Here is a 26700-nt window from a genome sequence, read left to right on the forward strand (position 1 = left end):
CCTGTTTGGGACACTCTTCTTCATCACTGCCACTCTCTGTCACCACTGCCACTCTCTGACTACTCATGCCACCCTCTGGCCCACCCATGCCACCCTCTGTTTCATCACAGCACCCTCTGGTTGTCCAGGCAGTGTACATTATTGTGGCAACGCAAGCACACCTTCCCTGCCTCAAGTGACCTGAATTAATTTGGGGCTGATTAATGTGTCACAGAATATTTTTTTAGCTGGCACCTGCTTCCTTAGTGCTTCCTGATTAGTGATCTTTTGCACTTGCTAAGTGCTTTCATTGTTGCAAAATTAGTTACAACACCTGCCCTGCCCCAACTGACAATAATGAATTAGGGGCTGATTAATGGATTTGAACTTCCAGCCTGGCTCCTGCTTGTCTCCCTTAGCTGTAATTCAGGACCTTTGTGGCATATGTGTAACTATTCTGAGGTTCAGAGCAGGGTCACATAATAGTTGCAACTGGCAACTGAACTCTGGAGGGGCCCCTCAGGAAGCACTACAGGAAATGGCTACTAATGATGAGCCTGAACTTTTGAACCTGGTAAGTAGTTTCAGTTTTGCTAAGATCGTATTTCTGCAATTTTGCACTTATTCGCGGGGCGCGAAGTTGTACTGGGAAGCCGCGAACTCACGCGAACAGTGCGAGCAGTGCGAGCAAAATCCGCTGCTCGCGGATTTGCGGATTTTGCGGGAGATTCGCGAATCTCGCGGATTGCGAATTTACCGAAAATCCGCAAAATCCGCGAGCGAAACGGATTTTCCGCCCATGCTTAGTTGGCAGATCACAGCTAGTCTGATGGGGTGACTCTGGAGATTTGAGTACCAGGTTCAGTCATTCAAAGGAGGAGTGGGGGTCAGCAGGAAGTCGTTTGCAATGAAATGAGATTTTGCAGAAAATGCAAGCACTCGGTGTCTGACAGGACTGTTGAGCACCGTGGTGCTGCCGGAGCACCAATATGTCAGATAGGCCGTCCAACACTACAACCCACCACCACACCTACCACCACAAAGACATAGAATATTAGACTATACTGGAATATGTAACACCCATATTGTTCAAGACGAGTCATTGACAAAATTAAGAGCTTGATTTAGATCTTTGCGGATGGGTTACTTGTCACAACAGTGACGGATATCCTGTCCGTCCAAAAATTAATTCCGTAGGATACAATAGCATTTATATTTCAAAGGATGGGATATCCGTCACAGTTGTGATGGAGTAACCCGTCCGCCGAGATGTAAATCAGGCCCTAGGATACAATAGCATTTATATTTCAGAGGACGGGATATCCGTCACCGTAGTAATTGAGTAACCCGCCCACCGAGATCTAAATCAGGCCCTAGGATACAATAGCATTTATATTTCAGAGGATGGGATATCCGTCACCGTAGTAATGGAGTAACCCGTCCACCGAGATGTAAATCAGGCCCAAGGATACAATAGCATTTAGGCCCTAGGGTTTCGTGGTTAAGATTGAGCTTCTTCCGGTCAGAGTATTGCTGCGGTTCGAATATGAAGATGACACAAAAGAGTGTAAAAGGCTGCCCAGGGGAATGGTGTCATGCAGAAAAGGCTCCAGTGGCGTCTGAAAGAGATTTTCAAGACTGACTTTCCCTAAGGAGAGAATGGCGATATGGTGGTCTATTTCGAGAGACACTAAGAAAGAGTGATGCAAAGTCATGATTGCGGCCATCAAAGCGGAGAGATACAAACCAGCGATGTCGCGACAAGGCTGAACGTTGCTATTTTGGAACTATTCACATTGGCGGAGGGCAGCAGTCCAAGATATGTCTCAGAGCATCTCATATGTCGGTAAGATTGGTATCAGCGGGATACAGTGGGGGCTTGGTTGAGGGGTACTTTAAGGTCAGATAATGTATATGAGCGGTGGGTCCCTATTTAAACATAAGATCTACAGCAGTTTGTGAATTAACATTTTACATTGCATGAGCGTTTTGAATGGTGCTTTGTTATTGTACAGTATCTTTGGAATCATGTTTGACACTTTTACAGGACAACTGGAGGCATGGATGCTTTTGATTGGTTGTTTCTGGAACTTTTGTGTCTGGAATGGGGATTGATGATTTGTGTGTCGTTTACTTCTTTAAAATCACAACAGTTTCAACCGGAACGGAATCCACTGAATAAACAGCGATTCATTGATTTGAAAATGCATTTTTGAACAGTCTTCTCATCAATGTGCTTTTTTATGGTTGCGCAATTGTATCTGGAATGGTTTTATTGGTTATTAGATTTGAAAGCATGTATTTTATTGTCCCAGGGTGTTTCTGGAGTGGTTTCACTACTATTACCGTTGACTGCTTGCATCTGGAATAGCATTTGAACCTGGAATTGCTGGTAATTGGTTTCACCTGGAAACCTGCTTAATTGACAATTGTCTGCTCCCGAGATGCATTTCTATGATTGAAGAATTTCAACTGAAGTCACGTTTTGTTGTTCATCCTTTATATCTGTAATATTTCTGTATTGTGACAGTTCTCTGGAGTGGTGTTTTTTGCTGACGTGTAGTCCTGATTTCTCTTGTGAATGGGTTGTACCTGGGAGTTGTGCAAGTATTGTTCTTTTTCGGGTACTTGTGCATCAAGTGATTCTCACGTCCCATCCAACGTCAGGTCCAATGACTCACAACATTCCGATTTCAAATCAACATTTTTTTTTCCATCCATCACATCCTAAAGCTTCTATTTTGGTGCTGTCATTTTCAATAATTGGGTTTTCAGAAAACGAGTGACTGCGCTCTGTGCCAGCCCTGAGAGCCACTCCCATGGACATGAGACAATGGGGTGTGTCGTGGTGATTGCACGGAGCGTGCACACAGGCAGATATCTATATATATAGATGTACACACAGCTATATATATACGTACACACGCAGCACCTCATTCACTTGTGGATGCATACCTGAAGCTGCGGCCCTGTACCCTGTGGAGTGTGGATTTTCAGGTAGCCAAGGAAAGGATTCCGGAGCCATGACCCGAGAACGAAGAGGGTCAAAGGTCCCCTTAGGGGGCCTCCTCCTGCTGCTGGTCATATGTCTTCACACCACAGGTAAGACCCTTAACTGGTAAACGCGTCTTCAAAACTAGAGTAGTGCATAACTAGCCAGCAACAACTGTAAATCTGACAGTGAAACTTTGCCTCTCATCCTTCAAGGTCGATACATTGAGTGCCATTGATCTGGGCACCGCTGACACTGTGTGTGTCTGAATTGTTGCTGGAATAATAGGGTTTCCTTTCATTTTAATGCTGCGTAGGATAGAGTTTTGGGGTATCAGATACTTTAGATTACCGCACGTTCAGAGAAGGTTTGGTTGAAAGTTGTATTTACCTTTGATTATTGGACCTCTGTGTCTGGAATGATGAACAGCTGCATTCAGAATGATTATGTATTATTGGAAGGTTATATATAGATTGTTGCTTCTGGAATGCTGGTATATGTGAAATACCTTCCTCTTGATTAATATTTCAATATCGAACAGCATCTTTGGACTGATGTCTACAGATGTACAGAATATCTGGGGCGATGGCTCATTGATTCGTTTGTATCTGCAATGGTGCTTTAATGTTCTTATCTGGAATGCTTTTTATGATTGAACATCTGTGTCTCAAAACATGCTTCATAGTTAAACAATGTCTGAGTTGCTGGTTGATTTGATTGATAACCTCGAATGGCATTTGTTTGTTGCACAGTTGAGCCTGCAGTGGTATTTTATATGGAACAACTGAACAGTGACTGTTGTTTTAATAAAGAACAGTTCAGTTTGGAGTGGTGATTTAGAGGTGTGTTCAGAGTGATGCTTCATCTGACTGCTTGTATATGAAGCAGTGTTTATTGTTAATCAGCTGTACTTGCATGGTGTACTATTGTTGTAAACCTCCATCTGTGAACACATTTTATTGAGGAACGGGTGCAGATATAAAGGGTCTTAGTCCTTGGCTTGATCCGTATGCTTTGTGTTGTGCACTAATTCATTCTATAATTATTTTTATATTGGAGACCGCGTCCCCAGCTCTCTTTTCTTTCCACCGGTTGTGTCTTGATTGTGTAATGGTTCTTTGCACGATGCTCCTGATTGTTAATTGTTTCTTGGGCGGTATTGTTTTGTTCAGGACTTGTATCAGGATAGACATTTAATATCGACTCAGATAAGCAACATCATGTTATTACTGAAACAATTTCCTGGAATGGTGGATCGTTGTTCAAGAGTGGTGTCCGGAGTGGGGCTTTTTATTGATTGATTGCGTGGATATAGTTCAGTGCTTTATTGTGACACCGATTGCAGCTGGGATGGCATTGTATTGTTCACTGAATAAACTTCGACGCTTCATTGTTTTGAAAATGGCGATTTGACCAATCGTCTCTATAGTATTGTTTCATGGTTGAACACTGGTATCTAAAATCGTGTTTTATTGGTTGGACAGTGGTATAGAGAATCTATTTCCTGTTGGCTGCTTGCATCTAACCTGCCATTTTATTTTCTAACATTGAGACTGGAAGGAGGCTTTGTTGGTAATTGTTTTTACCTGGAACGCTGCTTACTTGCTAATGGTATGCTCCTAGAATGTAGTTTTATGATTGAGCAATTTCAACCTGAATCATGTTTTGTGATTCATCGTTTACATATAGAATATTTCTTTTTATTGTTCATAGTTTCTGGAGGTTTTTCTCCACTTAATCGTAGGCTTGTTTTTATTCTGGATTGGTTTTATGCAGGTGTGTTAGTATTTGGTTTTATCTGTTTTTGTATTTTATAAGCCATAGCTTGAATGTAGAATATGTATTACTGTCGCTATTTTTCTTTGAGACAGTGGATATTTATTAAACAAGTGTTTATAAAATTGTGTTAATTGAAAGCTGTATCTGGAATATCATTTCATGGAGATGTGTGTAAGTTATTAAAGGTTGTTTTAATTCCACGTGATATAATGTTCTGTTTTGAGATACTTGAGCGTCAGATGATTCTTACATTTCATCAGACATCGGGTCCTTCTTACTCAGCATTCCAGTTTCAAACAACATTTTTACACTCATCCATCATTTACCAAAGCTTCTATTTTGGTGCCATCAATTTCAATAATTGACTTTTCAGAGAATGAGTGATTGGGCTGTGTGCCAGCCCTGAGAGCCACTCCCATCGACTTAGAGACAATGGGGTGTGTCAGGGATGATGTCCTGGAGTATATGCAGACATGTAGATGCATATATAAAGGTAGTACAAGACACACCACTTGTGGAGACATTTCTGAAGTTGCTGCTCCAGCTATTTGTGGAGGGTGGATGTTTTAATGATTCATAGTGTGGCATTTTCTAATGTCAGATACTGTGGAAGTACCTCACTCTGGGAGCACTCCTAAGAAGGATTGCTTTAAGGATTTGTTTTTCTGCTGGGCTGGGGTTTTTGAGTGTTCAAATACTAAACAATTGCCACACATTAATGGGAGAGCAGCCACGTTTGAAGCTGCTTTCTAAAAGCTGTCAGCTTGTTCTGGCTTTGTTAAAGAAAAAGAAGAGAGTCCACTTGGTGGCCCCTGAAAGGCAAGGGGTCTAAAGCCTTGTTGGGATTTTTGTTATCTGAGGAACTTTAAGGAATTGAGCAGAGGATGGCCGTAAAGTTCCTGAAGAGGAGCAGGAAGTGAGCAGTTGTTTGATATCTGCCGGGCCCTAATTGTGTAAATCCATAAAAACGATTACAATTATAATATATCACATTTTACCTATAATTTCATCCTTTTCTATGACAACAGAGATCGCTTTGGCAGCAAGAGGTTGCCCAGCGGCAGCATCCCTTTAATGTTGCATGGGCAAAATATAGAGGCCATACCAAAGTCTCCATTCCTATATGTTGTGAACATAAGTGCTGAGTCATTAGAAACAGTAACAAGACATCTGCTGAGGCAAACACAAGGCTGATGCTGGGCATAAGCAGAATGGATGGATGTAAAATGGTTCGTGTGAGACGTAAGTTAGGTACATAGATAGGGGCCAAGGATTAGATTTCATCCAGATCTTAAAATCACCCAGTAGTAAGAACTTACAGGAGTCAAGAATAAAGTCAGACATATAGTCTACAAAAACGTGCAAGGATGACGTTGCACAGTCAGGTGGGTGATAAACCAACACCCTGGAAATTGTAAAGAGGACTGTAAGAGAAAATGAAAAAGATAACGTCTCAACCTTCGAGAATTCATCAGGCTCAGAGACTGGCTTCCTAAAGTTCACTTTATTGGGTTATTTATTTATTTAAAGAGTTTTATATAGCACTGACTAGACCCGAGGGTATCAGGGCACTTTACATTAGGTTCAACAATGTAACAGAAAACGATAAGAATTATATACCAGAGTATTCTGTAACCTACAGGTACACCATCAGTGCTTAATTTGAGCCAGTGCTTTCCGGTGTTCGGCACTGGCATTTAATTGTCAACACCAACACTTGTGACAGTCTGCCAAATGCTGGCACTGTTGTCTAATTTAGAGATGAGGACAACAGCAGTTGTTTATTTATTCAATTCACCTAAACAATGACTAATGCCTGTCACCCAAACCTTTATTATGAATTTTTAGGAATAGATGGCATAGCCACACTTGTAGGAGTGTGATGTTAAGTAGTTGTGTTGATACTGCGATTCACAGAGGAAGCAGGGGCAATGAGTGACTCAAGCTGCAGTGATCGCCTGACCAGGCCCCTCCCACATATGTTATTTACAAATTAAGCACTGACTGAGATGACTTTGTTCAAAGTTCCAGTTATAAAACAAAACACTCAAATCATATTTTGTAATAAAATAATGTGTGAATTTAGAGTGTTTCATAGAAGATATATTTTGAATGAATGAATAGAGGGACTTATAAAGCACACAGCTACTACTAGAGTGTCCCTGTGCTAGACCCAGAAGGCAGGTGGACCAGCTTAGTCTTTAAACATGTGGGTGTTCAGGCGTCAGAAGAGCTGCAGCCATTTCAATGTAAATTCCAGTGGTTGGCAGTATTGTGAGTAAAAGAAGGACACAGCTTACCCAGAAGAATGCCCTTTGTACTTACCGGTACAAAAGGGGTGCCACTGGATTCAAGCAAGCCGGGCTGAAGACGGCTGGAATGCCAAAAACCGGTCCTCAGAAGCTTGTTTCCGGTCCAGGGAAGGCATGGCTTGGCAGTTCGGGCTGGACTGTTCCCATGAGGCACAGGGTCAGACTGATTTGCATATAGCCATGTCTGAACTGGGGTGGCAGAGTGGGATAAAGAACGGTGATGGATTCAACCCAGATCTGTTGACTGGGTGTGAGTGTTTAATTGGTTCAGATGCTCCGTCCATTACCACCCCCTTTTGTATCGCTTTGTACTTACCAGCAATCTCCAATACTCAGAGTCATCGTCATCCCTGACACAGTTCTGGTTGCCATCCTCCCTCACGGAGGTGGGATTGATGATATTTTGCTTTCTGTTGTGTTTTTAATGGATCCCCTTTATGCGATGGCTGGGTAATGGCAGCCATCTTGGGGGAATTATTTTGTTGGCCAGGGAATATTTTCTGCAGTTTTAAGATAACATCTCATGTTTAAGGTCTGGGTCAGGGAAGACAGACGAGGAGAAAATGGTATGTGAGTAGGCCAGCTGTGGAAGACATTTTTGGGAATAAGACCCTGTGCTGAGAGCCATCCCAGAATGGACGATGTCAAGGCAGTTTCCTGGGGTGCGGACTTGAGCAGGCAGGCTTGCCTTTGGCCTGCTGATGGCATGCCTGCTGAGCGGTCTCTCAGTTGGACAATTTAAATAATCCTCACTGAACATAGTCAGAGTTTGCATAAACTTCGCGTTCTCAGCGTAACGTCGAGTATGCAAAAATCTGCAAGGTCCGCCAACAGAGTGGAGTTCTCTGCCCATGGTTAATTTCTCCTTGCTTTTCCGACTTTGCATGTACAAAGCAGGAAAAGTTTTTTAGCGTGTCTAGGCATAGTACTTTGTACTTAAAGGTTACCGTTCCTGTACAAAACCTATGCCAGACACACACCTTTGTGCTATGGCGCTAATGAATGTGAGAATGTGCGTGGCGTTCAGTACCTGAAATCTGTGCCCGCACTAGGGAGATGAGCGGAGAGGGCCATATCTCTGTGAATATCGCTCTTTCATGCTCCCTCCCTGCTACGCAATGTAGTGCAGCCTCTTTGGGAGCTGTGCTGCATTCCGTAACCGTTTTCAGGCTTTTGCCCAAAATGTGAAGCCTTATTTTCACCATATACATCTGCTTTTCACTGCTCAAGGAGTGAAGTCGTGGGTGAGGCCGGACGGAGACCTCTGCTTCGCGCGCGGAATGTGCAGAGAGTTGCCTCCTCCGAGTTCCGCGGAGAAGGCAAATCTCTGCACACTCCATGGCTGAGCGGAGCTGGCTAGCACCCGCCTCCACCCCGATATAAACAAATATTTATAAATGACATAAAAGTAAAGAAAAACAACTTACCTGGACTGCGGCGTCCCCGGGCTGCCCACCTCCTGTTTCGTGCCGTCTCTACGAGCACTGTGCATCTCCCATCTGTTATTGTCATCAGCTGAGCGTTCTGGAATGTTGACAGGTCATTCGCTGGGACTGACACAAGAGGGGGTTCACTCAAGTCAAGTCAAGTCAATTCATTTGTATAGCGCACTACATACCCAGAGGGTCTCAAGGCGCTTGAGGAAGGGTGGGGAATTACTTGTCGAATATCCAGGTTTTAAGCTGCTTTCTGAAGGCTAGGTGGTTTTGAGTAAGGCGGAGGTGAATGGGAAGGGAGTTCCAGGTTTTAGCCGCTAAGTAGGAGAAGGATCTTCCTCCCATGGTGGTTTTGTTGATGCGTGGAACAACAGCCAGGGCTTGGTTGGAAGAACGTAACTGGCGGGGGGGGGGGGGGTGTAGAAGGAAATTCACCTTTTGAGGCATTCGGGTTCAAGTTCGTAGAGTGCTTTGTGTGCGTGGGTGAAGAGGTGGAACGTTATCCTCTTATTGACAGGGAGCCAGTGGAGGTCTTTCAGGTGACCGGAAATGTGGTCTTTACGCGGGATGTCTAGTATGAGTCTGGCTGAAGCGTTTTGGATGCGTTGGAGTTTTTTCTGAAGTTTTGCGGTGGTACCGGCGTACAGGGTGTTTCCGTAATCCAGGCGGCTAGTAACCAGTGCGTGGGTGACCGTTTTTCTAGTTTCGGTGGGGATCCAGCGAAATGTTTTTTTGAGCATGCGAAGAATGTTGAAGCAAGAAGATGAAACGGCGTTGACTTGTCTGGTCATCGAGATTGAAGAGTCCAGGATGACGCCCAGGTTCCGTGCGTGGTCCGTTGGGATGGGTGCTTTTCCTAGGGCCGCTGGCCACCAAGAGTCGTTCCAGGCGGAAGGGGAAGTGCCTAAGATGAGACTTCTGTTTTGTCTGAGTTCAGTTTAAGACGGCTGTGCTTCATCCACTCGGCTACTTCTTTCATCCCTTTATGTAGGTTGGTTTTGGCGGTGTTAGGGTCTCTGGTGAGTGAGAGGATAAGTTGAGTGTCATCAGCGTAGGAGATGATGTTGAGGTTGTGTTGGCGTGTGATGGTCGCGAGGGGACTCATGTATACGTTGAAGAGGGTGGGGCTGAGTGAAGATCCTTGTGGCACGCCGCAGATGACTTCAGTGGCTTTTGACTTAAACGGTGGAAGGCGGACTCTCTGAGTTCTTCCGGCAAGGAACGAGGTGATCCAGTCCAGTGCTTTTCCTTGAATTCCGATGTTGTTGAGGCGTTGTATAAGGGTGCTGTGACAGACTGTGTCGAAGGCTGCGGAGAGGTCAAGGAGGATGAGGGCGACTGTGTCTCTGTTGTCCAGTAGTGTTCGAATGTCGTCTGTTGCTGCGATGAGAGCGATTTCGGTGCTGTGTTTGGCTCGGAAGCCGGACAGTGAGGGGTCGAGGGATTTGTTGGATTCGAGGAAGGCGGCGAGCTAGTTGTTGACGGCTTTCTCGATGACTTTGGCCGGGAATGGTAGGAGCGAGATGGGGCGGTAGTTTTTGAGTTCGGTGGGGTCTGCTGTGGGTTTTTTCCGAAGGGCACTGAGTTCGGCGTGTTTCCAGCTTTCCGGGAAGGGGGCGGAGTTGAGGGAGCAGTTGATAACGTCTCGGAGGTGGGGTGCGATGATGGAGTCTGCTTTGTTGAAGATGTGGAGGGGACATGGATCTGTGGGGGATCCTGAGTGGATGGAGTTCATCAGGTGAATGGTGTCCTCAGTGGAGATTGGGTTCCAGTCATAAAGGATGTTCGAGGGGGGTTTAGGTTTGGAGGTAGGTTGGGTGGGTTGGTCTCCGGGTTGGTTGTTGAAGCTGTTATGCAGCACGAACTTACAATAAATAGGGACTGGTAATACAGATTCACGTGGAGTCCTCTTTACAGCCTGCAGCTGAAGCTTCCTCCACCTCTAATGCTCTCAGCCTCTCTTATGCAGAGCCGAGCCGCAGAAGGACCTAAGAAGCCAGGGCAAAGCTCATGGAATTCCCCAATCTCTGCGATTTCAGGGAACTTTTTTAGGCATGCATGGATAATGTGCAATTCCAGCTGGAGATGGGTTCGCCTAGAACATGTCTTGCCGAGAGATATTTCCTGCATGAACCGGTCTCCTGATGATATTTTCTGAGACGTGCTAAGCACAAAAAGTGAAGCACAAAACCGGTGAGTCAGATTCCGCTTTTAAAGGATATTTTTATTTTATAATTTCTTCAAACTACTCATCTTACTATAGCCCTTTAGCCTCTATTTCGTCAGCATTAGGAGTTTTGTTGGATTAGGTTTGTGCCGTGGAGAAGTGTGGCTCACTGGTTAGAGGAGGCAGACCTGGAAGCAGAGGTCAGCCCGGGACCAGGGTTCAATTCCCGGCTTGGCTGGCTCTTGAGTCGTGAAAAGACCAAGGAATCGACAATTCTCGCTCCCGTGCCTACTCGATTCACGGGTTCACACTCTGCGACTCTGGGCAATAGCTTGCTTAATCTCCACAACGGCCCCTCGCGGCGGGATGCCTGGCTTTCACATTGCGGATACCCTGCCGGGGTTATCTCACAGGGGAATACCAGGATGGGTTCCCTAAGCAAGAGCTTAGAAACCGGTTGGTGATTTTCGCTATATAAATTCCTGTACATTTATATTTGCCTGCACATCTGCTCCCTCTGGTCAGAGGTGTGTGTGAGTCCACCAACACAGATGTAATGCTCTCATAGGCGCTAGAAGTAGGGGTACAGGGGGGGTGTGGCAGCATCCCCAAAATACACAATGTGGCATTTCAGAAGATGAGTGAGCAATAAAAATGTCTTTAGATATTGTTTGAATCTTGTCACATTTACTGTGCATTTCAAGCTAGAGGGCAAAGGTCAGGCCCGGCCTTCTCACAAAATGGTGCTTATTCTTTCAAAATGGAGATCTTTTTTACTTCTCTTTCTCTGACTGCAATCTGAGAGAATATTGCAAAGTCAAGTACGTGTCAACATTGCTGGGGTACAGGGACTGTGAAAGGAAAGGCTGCAGGGTGCCTTTATTGTAAAACAACACAAGTTAAATATCTGTAAATTAACTGTGCAAATATTTCAAAATATATCAGCATTTAGCAAAGGACGAAAGAAGCACAGTTTTTGTAATGCTGATGTATGACAGAAACAAATATTTGATTAGGATTAAAACAAATTAGCACACTTTTCGTTGGTCATTTCCTTGGTCATGGGCACAGGGTAAAAATTCGCTGAGACCCAATTTCCACACAGTATCGTCGGTACGCTGTCGGTACGCTGTATACCAGTACAACTGTATGCCTGTGGAATTGTAGTGGCCATTTCAATGAAAAATGTGCTGTCTGGAAATGCCAGTGTGCTGCCTCGCAATGCGTTAATAATATATTTCCAGTCAGTGTCCCCCCACAGCCCGCCCCCACAATGCACTGCCAGCTACATACCACACCATTACCACTTTGCTGCTGAGTAGGCATGGCTCATTTATCTATCATTGTTCTTTCTGATATGCTGGGGTTTGCCATTATCCCTAGTACTTCAGTGATGTAACACTGATGGCAACCCCCACCGGGAAAATTGTTCCAGCTCCCCTGAAAGTTCTAATCATAACTTTTTGTCTCCACAGTTGGACAAACCTCACCAGATACCACAACGGCAGCTGCCGGTAAGTTAAGCCTCTTATGCCTTTCATTTCTTTACATTTCTACTTCTTTTAGACACATTTCTTGAAGTCTTTACAAACACACCTAGGCGCTGGTTCATTGAACACCTTCCCTCCATTTCTAGCGCCTTGAAACAAATCAGGCATCTCCTTTCTCAGGGCTCAGCTTTTAGACCCTTTTACCTTCCTGCTTCTCCATCACCCACCCCCTTGCTGTCATATTCATGTACTCCACTAGACCAATCAGCACCTTCCAAACACACTTTATCCTAATCCAAATGCCACTAAATATTTATTATGTTTAAGAATCATCCATCCGAGGTTGAACCATCTAAAGAAAGACACACCATTGAATGCAGGTCTGTGCCCCTGACCTTTAACACCAAGATGGAGTTAGCCTAAGTCTGGTCACCTGCAGCCCCTCCCCCCTTTAATGGAAAAGAGAAGATGTATCTACTCCAAGTCTGCCTAGTAGTAGCCCATTCTTTATGTTTAGTATTCTGTGGTCTTTGCTGCACCCACTTGTGCCTGGCTTGTGCCCTCAAGCCCAGAAATGACTAGATCAAAGGAATGAAGGGATGCTGCTGACACTAATTAAAAACTAGCATAATGTCTTCTATATATTGTTCCTCTCATTGGTGCAAAGCAACAGGCAAAGTAAACAGCTAGTCCAGTTATATATTGTACATTATGTAAGTTATGCTCCTTAAGCTATCATGAATGTATACATTGTCCCTGCTTAAATAACATAAATGCTCATCGGTAGAAAAGTAGAATGGCACTTAGTCTGAACAAATGCTCCTCTTGACTTACACTGGAGGTGAGGCAAAAGGTGCACTACACAGCCAACACGTGTTTCGCCCTTCTAACGCACACAGACATGGGGCTTCCTCAGGGTTACAGCAATAATGAACACATATATAAGATAAACTGTGGACACACTAGTGTCACTGGAATTGTGCTAATAAACTTATATAATCGTCTCATTTATGAGATAGTGCATAAAGCATGAGATAAGCTATTTTTGGAGCTGAAAAAAATAATTTTAAAGTGAAAAAAACTTACTGATCATAATTAGAAATGGAGAGCAAGGAATCTCTAAAGGAAAAATGCAGTAGATTCTTGAGTAAAGTTTTCTACTTGAACTGAGTTCCCCCAGAGTACTGATCCCAGAAGAATTTTCTCTATAGTAATCCCTCTCATAGTACTGGAGGGGATCTACTGCTAAAATGAGGGCAGTGCGTAAATGAAGTATAAACTCAGATTTGAGTGGGCAGTAACAATAGCGGAGTGTTTATGGACAACTGTAATTGCGGGTATTACACAAATTATTATACAAAACAGGATATTGTACAAAGTATTATACAATAACAGGTTTGAATCAAATTCATTGGGGTAAGTGGCAGAGCGTGGACAACCGTGAGTGGTGCTTGGATAAAGGGGTTGGAGGTCCCCAACTAGGTTTGGCAAGATTTGGAGGAGGGTTGAGTTTTGAGATTTGGGATATATCACAGAAAGTTGTCTCGTTAGACCTATAGCCAATATTACTTTGGGGGTATAGTTAGAATGTTGTTTTATTTTCAAGAATATGGGAGACAATGAAACTTCTAAAGATAGAGGTGATGTGAAGACAAGAGAAGGAAGGTCCAAGTATTGTCTGTGAGAGAAGCCCCTAAATTGGCACTGCTTTGGGAGATAAGCAATCGTCTATTGTTTTTGCCTGTATCAGGGCTAAATGAGATACAAGAATGGAGATATAGGGTAAAAATCATGTGTGACCCTGTAGAGAAATGTTGGATAAGGGTTGCAATGATTACAGACAGGATCTGGGTCCTAATTTATTATTATAAGGCAGATGTGCCTGTGGTGAGGCACAACTGTTGGGAATAGTAAAATTACTTTACCTCAATTCTCTCAAAAAGAAAAGCCTTAAAACATAAAAAGTATTCCATTAAAGGTCTTGCAGACTACTCAGATTTTGAATTACCTATAAGAGAGTAGGCCAAAATAATCAGAGGAAGCCATCTCATGGACAGGTCAGTTTGCAGTAAATGGTCACCAGGTGGTCTGGAATCCAATACAACAAAACTGACAATAAAACCAGACTTCCAGACAGGAGATTGACTGGCGGAAGCGCAAAGCATTCTTGTCACGGTGACATGATGGGTCATGCGTTAATCGACTTCTGCATAAATATATTGGGGGGAGAAAGATAAACAGGGTTGAAGAACACTAGACCACCCTCTCTCTTACCAGGAACTGACTCGCCTGTGTCTAGTGGTACGTGCTGTGTAAGGCTATCTTTCTTTAAAGACCAGGAAAAGACCCACCTGTTCCTAACCTGTGCTCTGGACTGCCCTCTGTATTTAATGACCAGGAAAGGACCCACTTTCCCTTGTGGCACGAACTCTGCACCACCCTCTCCCTGTAATGACAAGAATCAAACCCGCCTGTTCCTAGTGTCATGAGCTCTCCACCACCCTCTCTCTTTGACCAGTAAAGGACGCACCTGTCCCTAGTGGCACAACCTCTGCACCACCCTCTCTCTTTGACCAGTAAAGGACGCACCTGTCCCTAGTGGTATGACCTCTGTACCACCCTCTCACTTTGACCAGTAAAGGACACACCTGTCCCTAGTGGCACGACCTCTGCACCACCCTCTCTCTTTGATCAGTAAAGGACACACCTGTCCCTAGTGGCACAACCTCTGTACCCCCCTCTCTCTTTGACCAGTAAAGGATGTACCTGACAGCAGCGGCACAACCTCTGCACTGCGCTATCTCTTTAAAGGACAGGAAGGGCCCCACCTGTCCCTAGCCTGGAGCCCTGTAATCCCTCCATTTCTAGCAACCAGGTAAAGACCATGCAAATCCTAGACACCTGAGGCTATATAACCCTGCTTTTAAGGATCAGGAATAAAAAAATCTCCTGCAACCAGTGGCCAGGAGCTATTGACTCCCTCTCAATCTAAGGGCCAGCACTGGACCAGCTTGACCCTGTGACATATATATCTCAGCATCTCCTTATCGACTAATGACCAGGGTACTGCCTGGTGACAAGGAGCCATGTAAACACCAGAAGCTAGACCTTTCTGACACCCTCTCTCTATATCTAATGTCCAGGAATGAACTCACCAGCCCTTAATGGTGAATGTAGGGGGGGGCTGTGTCACCCGTAGCTTTATACTTGGACAGAGCAGCCTATCTTCAGCAAAATAGACCTAAAATAGACACTTGAGTCAGTGCAAAGGAATCTCTCTATGCAAGTCAGTTTAGTGTACAGACATCTTACTGCTGTCTCTGCTTGATATACTGTGTAATGCTAGCTGCTGAGAAATGCTCCCTTTAGTTGGCTCTTGTCTAGCTTGACACCTATGCTCTCTCCTGCTGCAAGGGTCATATTGCTGGTGGTGCTCCCTTCTCTTAGATTTGCTCCTGCCAGATGGTAGTGGTCCAGTCTGGTACCTGTGGTCACCTTGGTTGGCTATGCTCTCTTCTGCTGCCCACCCCCTCTGGCTGCTTGTTTTCTAGCCTTCTGTGCCCCAGTCAGAAGGCTGTGGTTCAGTTCTATCTCCTTGGCTGCGCTCCCTTCTGCTGCCTAACCTATTGTGCTCTATTTGTTGTGCTCTAGTCAGATGGCTGTGGTTCTGTTCTTGTTTCTTGGCTATGCTCCTTGCTGCTGTACACCATCCATGCTATATTCTGCTGTGGTTGTGCTCTCTTTTCCTGGCTGTACAACATGTTTGTGGCTTTGATTAAACTCGCTAATCATGAGTCTAAATGTGTGTCTGCTCCATCATAATGGCTATGCTCCCAGATGCTAGATGCTCTGCCTGCTTATTCTGTGCCTTGCAGCAGGCTCTGTTCCATCTGGACATCTCTGCTCACTGCTGTTACCTCCGTGACATTCTGCTGGTCGTGCTTCCTTCAGCTGGCTCCAGTCCCTTTAAGCAACTATGCTCCCTTCTGGTAACTGGGTTATTTAAAGACGTTAGGGTTCCCTTTAGATGTCACTGCTTCAGCAGGAAGGTTGTGCTCCCTCTGTCATCTTTACTTACTGCTGCTGAGCAGCTCCTACCTGCTGCCTATGCTCTCTCGGCTGTTTGCTGTCCCCTGAGACCATGCAGCTATCTGTCTCTTATAATTTTACTTGTATGCTGTCCATCTTACGTCATCATGTCCCCTTGTTCTGCTTGGTGCTTTGCGAATTTCAGCTCACATCCAGCCTGTTGCCACTCGGGCTGTGTTTATGCATGCTGGTGGTTTTTCCTTTAAAAACGGATTTAACTTTAATACTTGATGGAAATAACCTCCAAAAATTGTCTTATTTTTGTGCATTAGCAACACCAACACCAGCTGCCACAACAGCAGTAACAACCGCAGCAACAACAGCCACCACTACAGCTGACACTACAGCAGCAACAACCGCTGGTACAACAACAGCAACAACGGCTGATACAACAACAACAACTGCTGTCACTACAGCAGCTACAACAGCTGGTACAACTGCAGCAACAACATCCATCACTACAGCTGCCACTACAGAACCAACAACAGTAGCTACCACTGCATCCACAACAGCAATGACAACATTAGCCACAACTGCAGCCACAACAGCAGCAACAACAGATACAACAACAGCCCCAACAACAGGTGAAACTACAGCTGCCACTACAGCAGCAAAAACGGCTGCTACAACAGCAGCAACAACGGCTGCTACAACAGCAGCAACAACAGCTGCTACAACAGCAGCAACAACGGCTGATACAACAGCAACAACTGCTGTCACTACAGCAGCTACAACAGCTGGTACAACTGCAGCAACAACATCCATCACTACAGCTGCCACTACAGAACCAACAACAGTAGTTACCACTGCAGCCACAACAGCAATAACAACATTAGCCACAACTGCAGCCACAACAGCAGCAACAACAGATACAACAAAAGCCCCAACAACAGGTGAAACTACAGCTGCCACTACAGCAGCAACAACGGCTGCTACAACAGCAGTAACAACGGCTGCTACAACAGCAGCAACTGCTGTCTCTACAGCAGCCACAACAGCTGGAACAACTGCAGCAACAACATCCATCACTACAGCTGCCACTACAGAACCAACAACAGTAGCTACCACTGCAGCCACAACAGCAATAACAACATTAGCCACAACTGCAGCCACAACAGCAGCAACAACAGATACAACAACAGCCCCAACAACAGGTGAAACTACAGCTGCCACTACAGCAGCAACAACGGCTGCTACAACAGCAGCAACAACGGCTGCTACAACAGCAGCAACAACAGCTGCTACAACAGCAGCAACAACGGCTGATACAACAGCAACAACTGCTGTCACTACAGCAGCTACTACAGCTGGAACAACTGCAGCAACGACATCCATCACTACAGCTGCCACTACAGAACCAACAACAGTAGTTACCACTGCAGCCACAACAGCAATAACAACATTAGCCACAACTGCAGCCACAACAGCAGCAACAACAGATACAACAAAAGCCCCAACAACAGGTGAAACTACAGCTGCCACTACAGCAGCAACAACAGCTGCTACAACAGCAGCAACAACGGCTGATACAACAGCAACAACTGCTGTCACTACAGCAGCTACTACAGCTGGAACAACTGCAGCAACGACATCCATCACTACAGCTGCCACTACAGAACCAACAACAGTAGCTACCACTGCAGCCACAACAGCAATAACAACATTAGCCACAACTGCAGCCACAACAGCAGCAACAACAGATACAACAACAGCCCCAACAACAGGTGAAACTACAGCTGCCACTACAGCAGCAACAACGGCTGCTACAACAGCAGCAACAACGGCTGCTACAACAGCAGCAACAACAGCTGCTACAACAGCAGCAACAACGGCTGATACAACAGCAACAACTGCTGTCACTACAGCAGCTACTACAGCTGGAACAACTGCAGCAACGACATCCATCACTACAGCTGCCACTACAGAACCAACAACAGTAGCTACCACTGCAGCCACAACAGCAATAACAACATTAGCCACAACTGCATCCACAACAGCAGCAACAACAGATACAACAACAGCCCCAACAACAGGTGAAACTACAGCTGCCACTACAGCAGCAACAACGGCTGCTACAACAGCAGCAACAACGGCTGCTACAACAGCAGCAACAACAGCTGCTACAACAGCAGCAACAACGGCTGATACAACAGCAACAACTGCTGTCACTACAGCAGCTACAACAGCTGGTACAACTGCAGCAACAACATCCATCACTACAGCTGCCACTACAGAACCAACAACAGTAGTTACCACTGCAGCCACAACAGCAATAACAACATTAGCCACAACTGCAGCCACAACAGCAGCAACAACAGATACAACAAAAGCCCCAACAACAGGTGAAACTACAGCTGCCACTACAGCAGCAACAACGGCTGCTACAACAGCAGTAACAACGGCTGCTACAACAGCAGCAACTGCTGTCTCTACAGCAGCCACAACAGCTGGAACAACTGCAGCAACAACATCCATCACTACAGCTGCCACTACAGAACCAACAACAGTAGCTACCACTGCAGCCACAACAGCAATAACAACATTAGCCACAACTGCAGCCACAACAGCAGCAACAACAGATACAACAGCCCCAACAACAGGTGAAACTACAGCTGCCACTACAGCAGCAACAACGGCTGCTACAACAGCAGCAACAACGGCTGTTACAACAGCAGCAACAACCACTGGTATAACAGCAGCAACAACGGCTGATACAACAGCAACAACTGCTGTCCCTACAGCAGCTACCACAGCTGATATAACTGCAGCAACAACATCCATCACTACAGCTGCCACTACAGAACCAACAACAGTAGCTACCACTGCAGCCACAACAGCAATAACAACATTAGCCACAACTGCAGCCACAACAGCAGCAACAACAGATACAATAACAGCCCCAACAACAGGTGAAACTACAGCTGCCACTACAGCAGCAACAATGGCTGCTACAACAGCAGCAACAACGGCTGCTACATCAGCAGCAACAACAGCTGCTACAACAGCAGCAACAACGGCTGATACAACAGCAACAACTGCTGTCACTACAGCAGCTACAACAGCTGGTACAACTGCAGCAACAACATCCATCACTACAGCTGCCACTACAGAACCAACAACAGTAGCTACCACTGCAGCCACAACAGCAATAACAACATTAGCCACAACTGCAGCGACAACAGCAGCAACAATAGATATAACAACAGCCCCAACAACAGGTGAAACTACAGCTGCCACTACAGCAGCAACAACGGCTGCTACAACAGCAGCAACAACGGCTGCTACAACAGCAGCAACAACAGCTGCTACAACAGCAGCAACAACGGCTGATACAACAGCAACAACTGCTGTCACTACAGCAGCTACAACAGCTGGTACAACTGCAGCAACAACATCCATCACTACAGCTGCCACTACAGAACCAACAACAGTAGCTACCACTGCAGCCACAACAGCAATAACAACATTAGCCACAACTGCAGCCACAACAGCAGCAACAAAAGATACAACAACAGCCCCAACAACAGGTGAAACTACAGCTGCCACTATAGCAGCAACAACGGCTGCTACAACAGCAGTAACAACGGCTGCTACAACAGCAGCAACTGCTGTCTCTACAGCAGCTACAACAGCTGGAACAACTGCAGCAACAACATCCATCACTACAGCTGCCACTACAGAACCAACAACAGTAGCTACCACTGCAGCCACAACAGCAATAACAATATTAGCCACAACTGCAGCCACAACAGCAGCAACAACAGATACAACAACAGCCCCAACAACAGGTGAAACTACAGCTGCCTCTACAGCAGCAACAACGGCTGCTACAACAGCAGCAACACCGGCTGCTACAACAGCAGCAACAACCGCTGGTACAACAGCAGCAACAACGGCTGATACAACAGCAACAACTGCTGTCACTACAGCAGCTACAACAGCTGGTACAACTGCAGCAACAACATCCATCACTACAGCTGCCACTACAGAACCAACAACAGTAGCTACCACTGCAGCCACAACAGCAATAACAATATTAGCCACAACTGCAGCCACAACAGCAGCAACAACAGATACAACAACAGCCCCAACAACAGGTGAAACTACAGCTGCCACTACAGCAGCAACAATGGCTGCTACAACAGCAGCAACAACGGCTGCTACAACAGCAGCAACAACCGCTGGTACAACAGCAGCAACAACGGCTGATACAACACCAACAACTGCTGTCACTACAGCAGCTACAACAGCTGGTACAACTGCAGCAACAACATCCATCACTACAGCTGCCACTACAGAACCAGCAACAGTAGCTACCACTGCAGCCACAACAGCAATAACAACATTAGCCACAACTGCAGCCACAACAGCAGCAACAACAGATACAATAACAGCCCCAACAACAGGTGAAACTACAGCTGCCACTACAGCAGCAACAACGGCTGCTACAACAGCAGCAACAACGGCTGCTACATCAGCAGCAACAACAGCTGCTACAACAGCAGCAACAACGGCTGATACAACAGCAACAACTGCTGTCACTACAGCAGCTACAACAGCTGGTACAACTGCAGCAACAACATCCATCACTACAGCTGCCACTACAGAACCAACAACAGTAGCTACCACTGCAGCCACAACAGCAATAACAACATTAGCCACAACTGCAGCCACAACAGCAGCAACAACAGATACAACAACAGCCCCAACAACAGGTGAAACTACAGCTGCCACTACAGCAGCAACAATGGCTGCTACAACAGCAGCAACAACGGCTGCTACAACAGCAGCAACAACAGCTGCTACAACAGCAGCATCAACGGCTGATAAAACAGCAACAACTGCTGTCACTACAGCAGCTACAACAGCTGGTATAACTGCAGCAACAACATCCATCACTACAGCTGCCACTACAGAACCAACAACAGTAGCAACCACTGCAGCCACAACAGCAATACCAAAATTAGCCACAACTGCAGCCACAACAGCAGCAACAACAGATACAACAACAGCCCCAACAACAGGTGAAACTACAGCTGCCACTACAACAGCAACAACGGCTGCTACAACAGCAGCAACAACGTCTGCTACAACAGCAGCAACAACAGCTGCTACAACAGCAGCAACAACGGCTGATACAACAGCAACAACTGATGTCACTACAGCAGCTACAACAGCTGGTACAACTGCAGCAACAACAGCCATCACAACAGCTGCCACTACAGAACCAACAACAGTAGCTACCACCGCAGCCACAACAGCAGCAACAACAGTTACAACAACAGCCCCAAAAACAGGTGAATACGTTAATAATATATTTTCAGTCAGTGTCCCCCCACAGCCCACCCCCACAATGCACTGCCAGCTACATACCACACCATTACCACTTTGCTGCTGAGTAGGCGTGGCTCATTTATCTATCATTGCTCTTTCTGATATGCTGCGGTTTGCCATTATCCCTAGTACTTCAGTGATGTAACACTGATGGCAACCCCCACCAGGAAAATTGTTCCAGCTCCCCTGAATGTTCTAATCATAACTTTTTGTCTCCACAGTTGGACAAACCTCACCAGATACCACAACTGCAGCTGCCAGTAAGTTAAACCTCTTATGCCTTTCCTTTCTTTACATTTCTACTTCTTTTAGACACATTTCTTGAAGTCTTTACAAACACACCTAGGCGCTGGTTCATTGAACAACTTCCCTCCATTTCTAGAGCCATGAAACAAATCAGGCATCTCCTTTCTCAGGGCCCAGCTTTTAGACCCTTTTACCTTCCTGCTTCTCCATCACCCACCCCCTTGCCGTCATATTTATGTACTCCACTAGACCACTCAGCACCCTCCAAACACACTTTATCCTAATCCAAATGCTACTAAATATTTATTATGTTTAAGAATCATCCATTCGAGGTTGCACCATCTAAAGAAAGACACCCCATTGAATGCAGGTCTGTGCCCCTGACCTATAACACCAAGATGAAGTTAGCCTAAGTCTGGTGACCTGCAGCCCCTCCCCCCTTTAATGGAAAAGAGAAGATGTCTCTACTCCGAGTCTGCCTAGTAGTAGCCCATTCTTTATGTTTAGTACTTTGCGGTCTTTGCTGCACCGACTTGTGCCTGGGTTGTGCCCTCAATCCCAGAAATGACTAGATCAAATGAATGAAGGGATGCTGCTGACACTAATTAAAAACTAGCATAATGTCTTCCATATATTGTTCCTCTCATTGGTGCAAAGCAACAGGCAAAGTAAACAGCTAGTCCAGTTCTACATTGTATATTATGTAAGTTATGCTCCTTAAGCTATCATGAATGTATACATTGTCCCTGCTTAAATAACATAAACGCTCATCGGTAGAAAAGTAGAATGGTACTTAGTCTGATCAAATGCTCCTCGTGACTTCCAAAGGAGGTGAGGCAAAAGGTGCACTACACAGCCAACACATGTTTCGCCCCTCTAATGCACACAAACTTGGGGCTTCCTCAGGGTTACAGCAATAATGAACAATTATATAAGATAAACAGTGGTCACACTAGTGTCACTGGAATTGTGCTAATCAACTTATATAATTGTCTCATTTATGAGATAGTGCATAAAGCATGAGATAAGCTATTTCTGGAGCTGAAAAAAATTATTTTAAAGTGAAAAAAACGTACTGATCATAATTAGAAATGCAGAGCAAGGAATTTCTAAAGGAAAAATGCAGTGGATTCTTGAGTAAAGTTTTCTACTAGAACTGAGTTCCCCGGAGTACTGAACCCAGAAGGAGTTTCTCTATAGTAATCCCTCTCATAGTACTGGAGGGGATCTACTGCTAAAATGAGGGCAGTGCGTAAATGAAGTATAAACTCAGATTTGAGTGGGCAGTAACAATAGCAGAGTGTTTATGGACAACTGTAATTGCGGGTATTACACAAATTATTATACAAAACAGGATATTGTACAAAGTATTATACAATAACAGGTTTGAATCAAATTCAGTGGGGTAAGTGGCAGAGCGTGGAAAACCGCGAGTGGTGCTTGGATAAAGGGGTTGGAGGTCCCCAACTAGGTTTGGCAAGATTTGGAGGAGGGTTGAGTTTTGGGCTTAGGGATATATCACAGAAAGTTGTCTAGTTAGACCTATAGCCAATATTACTTTGGGGGTATAGTTAGAATGTTGTTTTATTTTCAAGAATATGGGAGACAATGAAACTTCTAAAGATAGAGGTGATGGGAAGACAAGAGAAGGAAGGTCCAAGTATTGTCTGTGAGAGAAGCCCCTAAATTGGCACTGCTTTGGGAGATAAGCAATCGTCTATTGTTTTTACCTGTATCAGGGCTAAATGAGATACAAGAATGGTGATATAGGGTAAAAATAATTTGTGACCCTGTAGAGAAATGTTGGATAAGGGTTGCAATGATTACAGACAGGATCATGGTCCTAATTTATTATTAAAAGGCAGATGTGCCAGTGGTGAGGCACAACTGTTGGGATTAGTAAAATTACTTTACCTCAATTCTCTCAAAAAGAAAAGCCTTAAAACATAAAAAGAATTCCATTAAAGGTTTTGCAGACTACTCAGATTTTGAATTACCTATAAGAGAGTAGGCCAAAATAATCAGAGGAAGCCATCTCGTGGACAGGTCAGTTTGCAGTAAATGGTCACCAGATGGTCTGGAAGCCAATACGACGAAACTGACAATTAAACCAGACTTCCAGACAGGAGATTGACGGCTGAAGCGCAAAGCATTCTTGTCACGGTGACATGATGGGGCATGCTTTAATCGAATCCTGCATAAATATATTGGGGGGAGAAAGAAAAACAGGGTTGAACAATACTAGACTACCCTCTCTCCTTAATGACCTGGAACTGACTCGCCTGTGTCTAGTGGTACGTGCTTTGCATGGCCATCTTTCTTTAAAGACCAGGAAAAGATCCACCTGTTCCTAACCTGAGCTCTGGACTGCCCTCTGTATTTAATGACCAGGAAAGGACCGACTTTTGCTTGTGGCACGAACTCTACACCACCCTCTCCCTTTAATGACAAGAAACAGACCCGCCTGTTCCTAGTGACATGAGCTCTCCACCACCCTCTCTCTTTGACCATAAAATGACACACCTGTCCCTAGTGGCATGACCTCTGCACCACCCTCTCTCTTTGACCAGTAAAGACGCACCTGTCCCTAGTGGCACGACCTCTGTACCACCCTCTCACTTTGACCAGTAAAGGACACACCTGTCCCTAGTGGTACGACCTCTGCACCATCCTCTCTCTTTGACCAGTAAAGGACGCATCTGTCCCTAGCGGCATAAGCTCTGTATACCCCCCTCTCTCTTTGACCAGTAAAGGATGTACCTGACACCAGCGGCACAACCTCTGCACTGCGCTATCTCTTTAAAGGACAGGAAGGGCCCCACCTGTCTCTAGCCTGGAGCCCTGTAATCCCTCCATTTCTAGCTACCAGGTAAAGACCATGCAAATCCTAGAAACCTGGGGCTATATAACCCTACTTTTAAGGATCAGGAATAATAAAATCTCCTGCAACCAGTGGCTAGGAGCTATTGACTCCCTCTCAGTCTACTGGGCAGCACTGGACCAGCTTGACCCTAGTGACAAATATATCTCAGCATCTCCTTATCGACTAATGACCAGGGCACTGCCTGGTGACAAGGAGCTATGTAAACACCAGAAGCTAGACCTTTCTGACACCCTCTCTCTATATCTAAGTCCAGGACTGGACTCACCAGCCCTTAGTGGTGATTGTAGGGGGAGGACAGTCTGACCCGTAGCTTTATACTTGGACAGAGCAGCCTATCTTCAGCAAAATAGACCTAAAATAGACACTTGAGTCAGTGCAAAGGAATCTCTCTATGCAAGTCAGTTTAGTGTACAGACATCTTACTGCTGTCTCTGCTTGATATACTGTGTAATGCTAGCTGCTGAGAAATGCTCCCTTTAGTTGGCTCTTGTCTAGCTTGACACCTATGCTCTCTCCTGCTGCAAGGGTCATATTGCTGGTGGTGCTCCCTTCTCTTAGATTGCTCCTGCCAGATGGTAGTGGTCCAGTCTGGTACCTGTGGTCACCTTGGTTGGCTATGCTCTCTTCTGATGCCCACCCCCTCTGGCTGCTTGTTCTCTAGTCTTTTGTGCTCCAGTCAGAAGGCTGTGGTTCAGTTCTATCTCCTTGGCTGCGCTCCCTTCTGCTGCCTAACCTATTGTGCTCTATTTGTTGTGCTCTAGTCAGATGGCTGTGGTTCTGTTCTTGTTTCCTGGCTGTGCTCCCTGCTGCTGTACACCCTCTCATGCTATATTCTGCTGTGGTTGTGCTCTCTTTTCCGGGCTGTACAACATGTTAGTGGCTTTGATCAAACTTGCTATCCATGAGCCTAAATATGTGTCTGCTCCATCATACTGGCTATGCTCCCAGATGCTAGATGCTCTGCCTGCTTATTCTGTGCCTTGCAGCAGGCTCTGTTCCATCTGGACATCTCTGCTCACTGCTGTTACCTCAGTGACATTCTGCTGGTCGTGCTTCCTTTAGCTGGCTCCAGTCCCTTTAAGCAACTATGCTCCCTTCTGGTAACTGGGTTATTTAAAGACGTTAGGGTTCCCTTTAGATGTCACTGCTTCAGCAGGAAGGTTGTGCTCCCTCTGTCATCTTTACTTACTGCTGCTGAGCAGCTCCTACCTGCTGCCTATGCTCTCTCGGCTGTCTGCTGTCCCCTGAGACCATGCAGCTATCTGTCTCTTATAATTTTATTTGTATGCTGTCCATCTTACATCATCATGTCCCCTCGTTCTGCTTGGTGCTTTGCACATTTCAGCTCACATCCAGCCTGTTGCCACTCGGGCTGTGTTTATGCATGCTGGTGGTTTTTCCTTTAAAAACGGAATTAACTTTAATACTTGATGGAAATAACCTCCACAAATTGTCTTATTTTTGTGCATTAGCAACACCAACACCAGCTGCCACAACAGCAGTAACAACCGCAGCAACAACAGCCCCCACTACAGCTGACACTACAGCAGCAACAACCGCTGGTACAACAGCAACAACAACGGCTGATACAACAGCAACAACTGCTCTCACTACAGCAGCTACAACAGCTGGTACAACTGCAGCAACAACAGCCATCACTACAGCTGCCACTACAGAACCAACAACAGTAGCTACCACTGCAGCCACAACAGCAATAACAACAATAGCCACAACTGTAGCCACAGCAGCAGCAACAACAGATACAACAACAACCCCAACAACAGGTGAAACTACAGCTGCCTCTACAGCAGCAACAATGGCTGCTACAACAGCAGCAACAACGGCTGCTACAACAGCAGCAACAACGGCTGATACAACAGCAACAACTGCTGTCACTACAGCAGCTACAACAGCTGGTATAACTGCAGCAACAACAGCCATCACTACAGCTGCCACTACAGAACCAACAACAGTAGCTACCACTGCAGCTAC

General features: G+C 45.5%; 1 protein-coding gene across 1 annotated transcript in view; it reads left to right on the forward strand.

Moving 5' to 3' along the window:
• LOC147710031 (uncharacterized) overlaps positions 1 to 26700 on the forward strand; it is a 76070-nt gene that overhangs the window by 32857 nt on the left and 16513 nt on the right. The window contains exons 8-10 of the mRNA XM_086919310.1: positions 12141 to 12179; positions 21800 to 21838; positions 24778 to 24907. Coding sequence (XP_086775436.1) covers positions 12141 to 12179; positions 21800 to 21838; positions 24778 to 24907 — 208 coding nt within the window. The remainder of the gene's footprint in view (positions 1 to 12140; positions 12180 to 21799; positions 21839 to 24777; positions 24908 to 26700) is intronic.

This window comes from Lissotriton vulgaris, chromosome 5 (assembly GCF_964263255.1).
Source record: "Lissotriton vulgaris chromosome 5, aLisVul1.2, whole genome shotgun sequence".
NCBI classification, from domain to species: Eukaryota; Metazoa; Chordata; class Amphibia; order Caudata; family Salamandridae; genus Lissotriton; species Lissotriton vulgaris.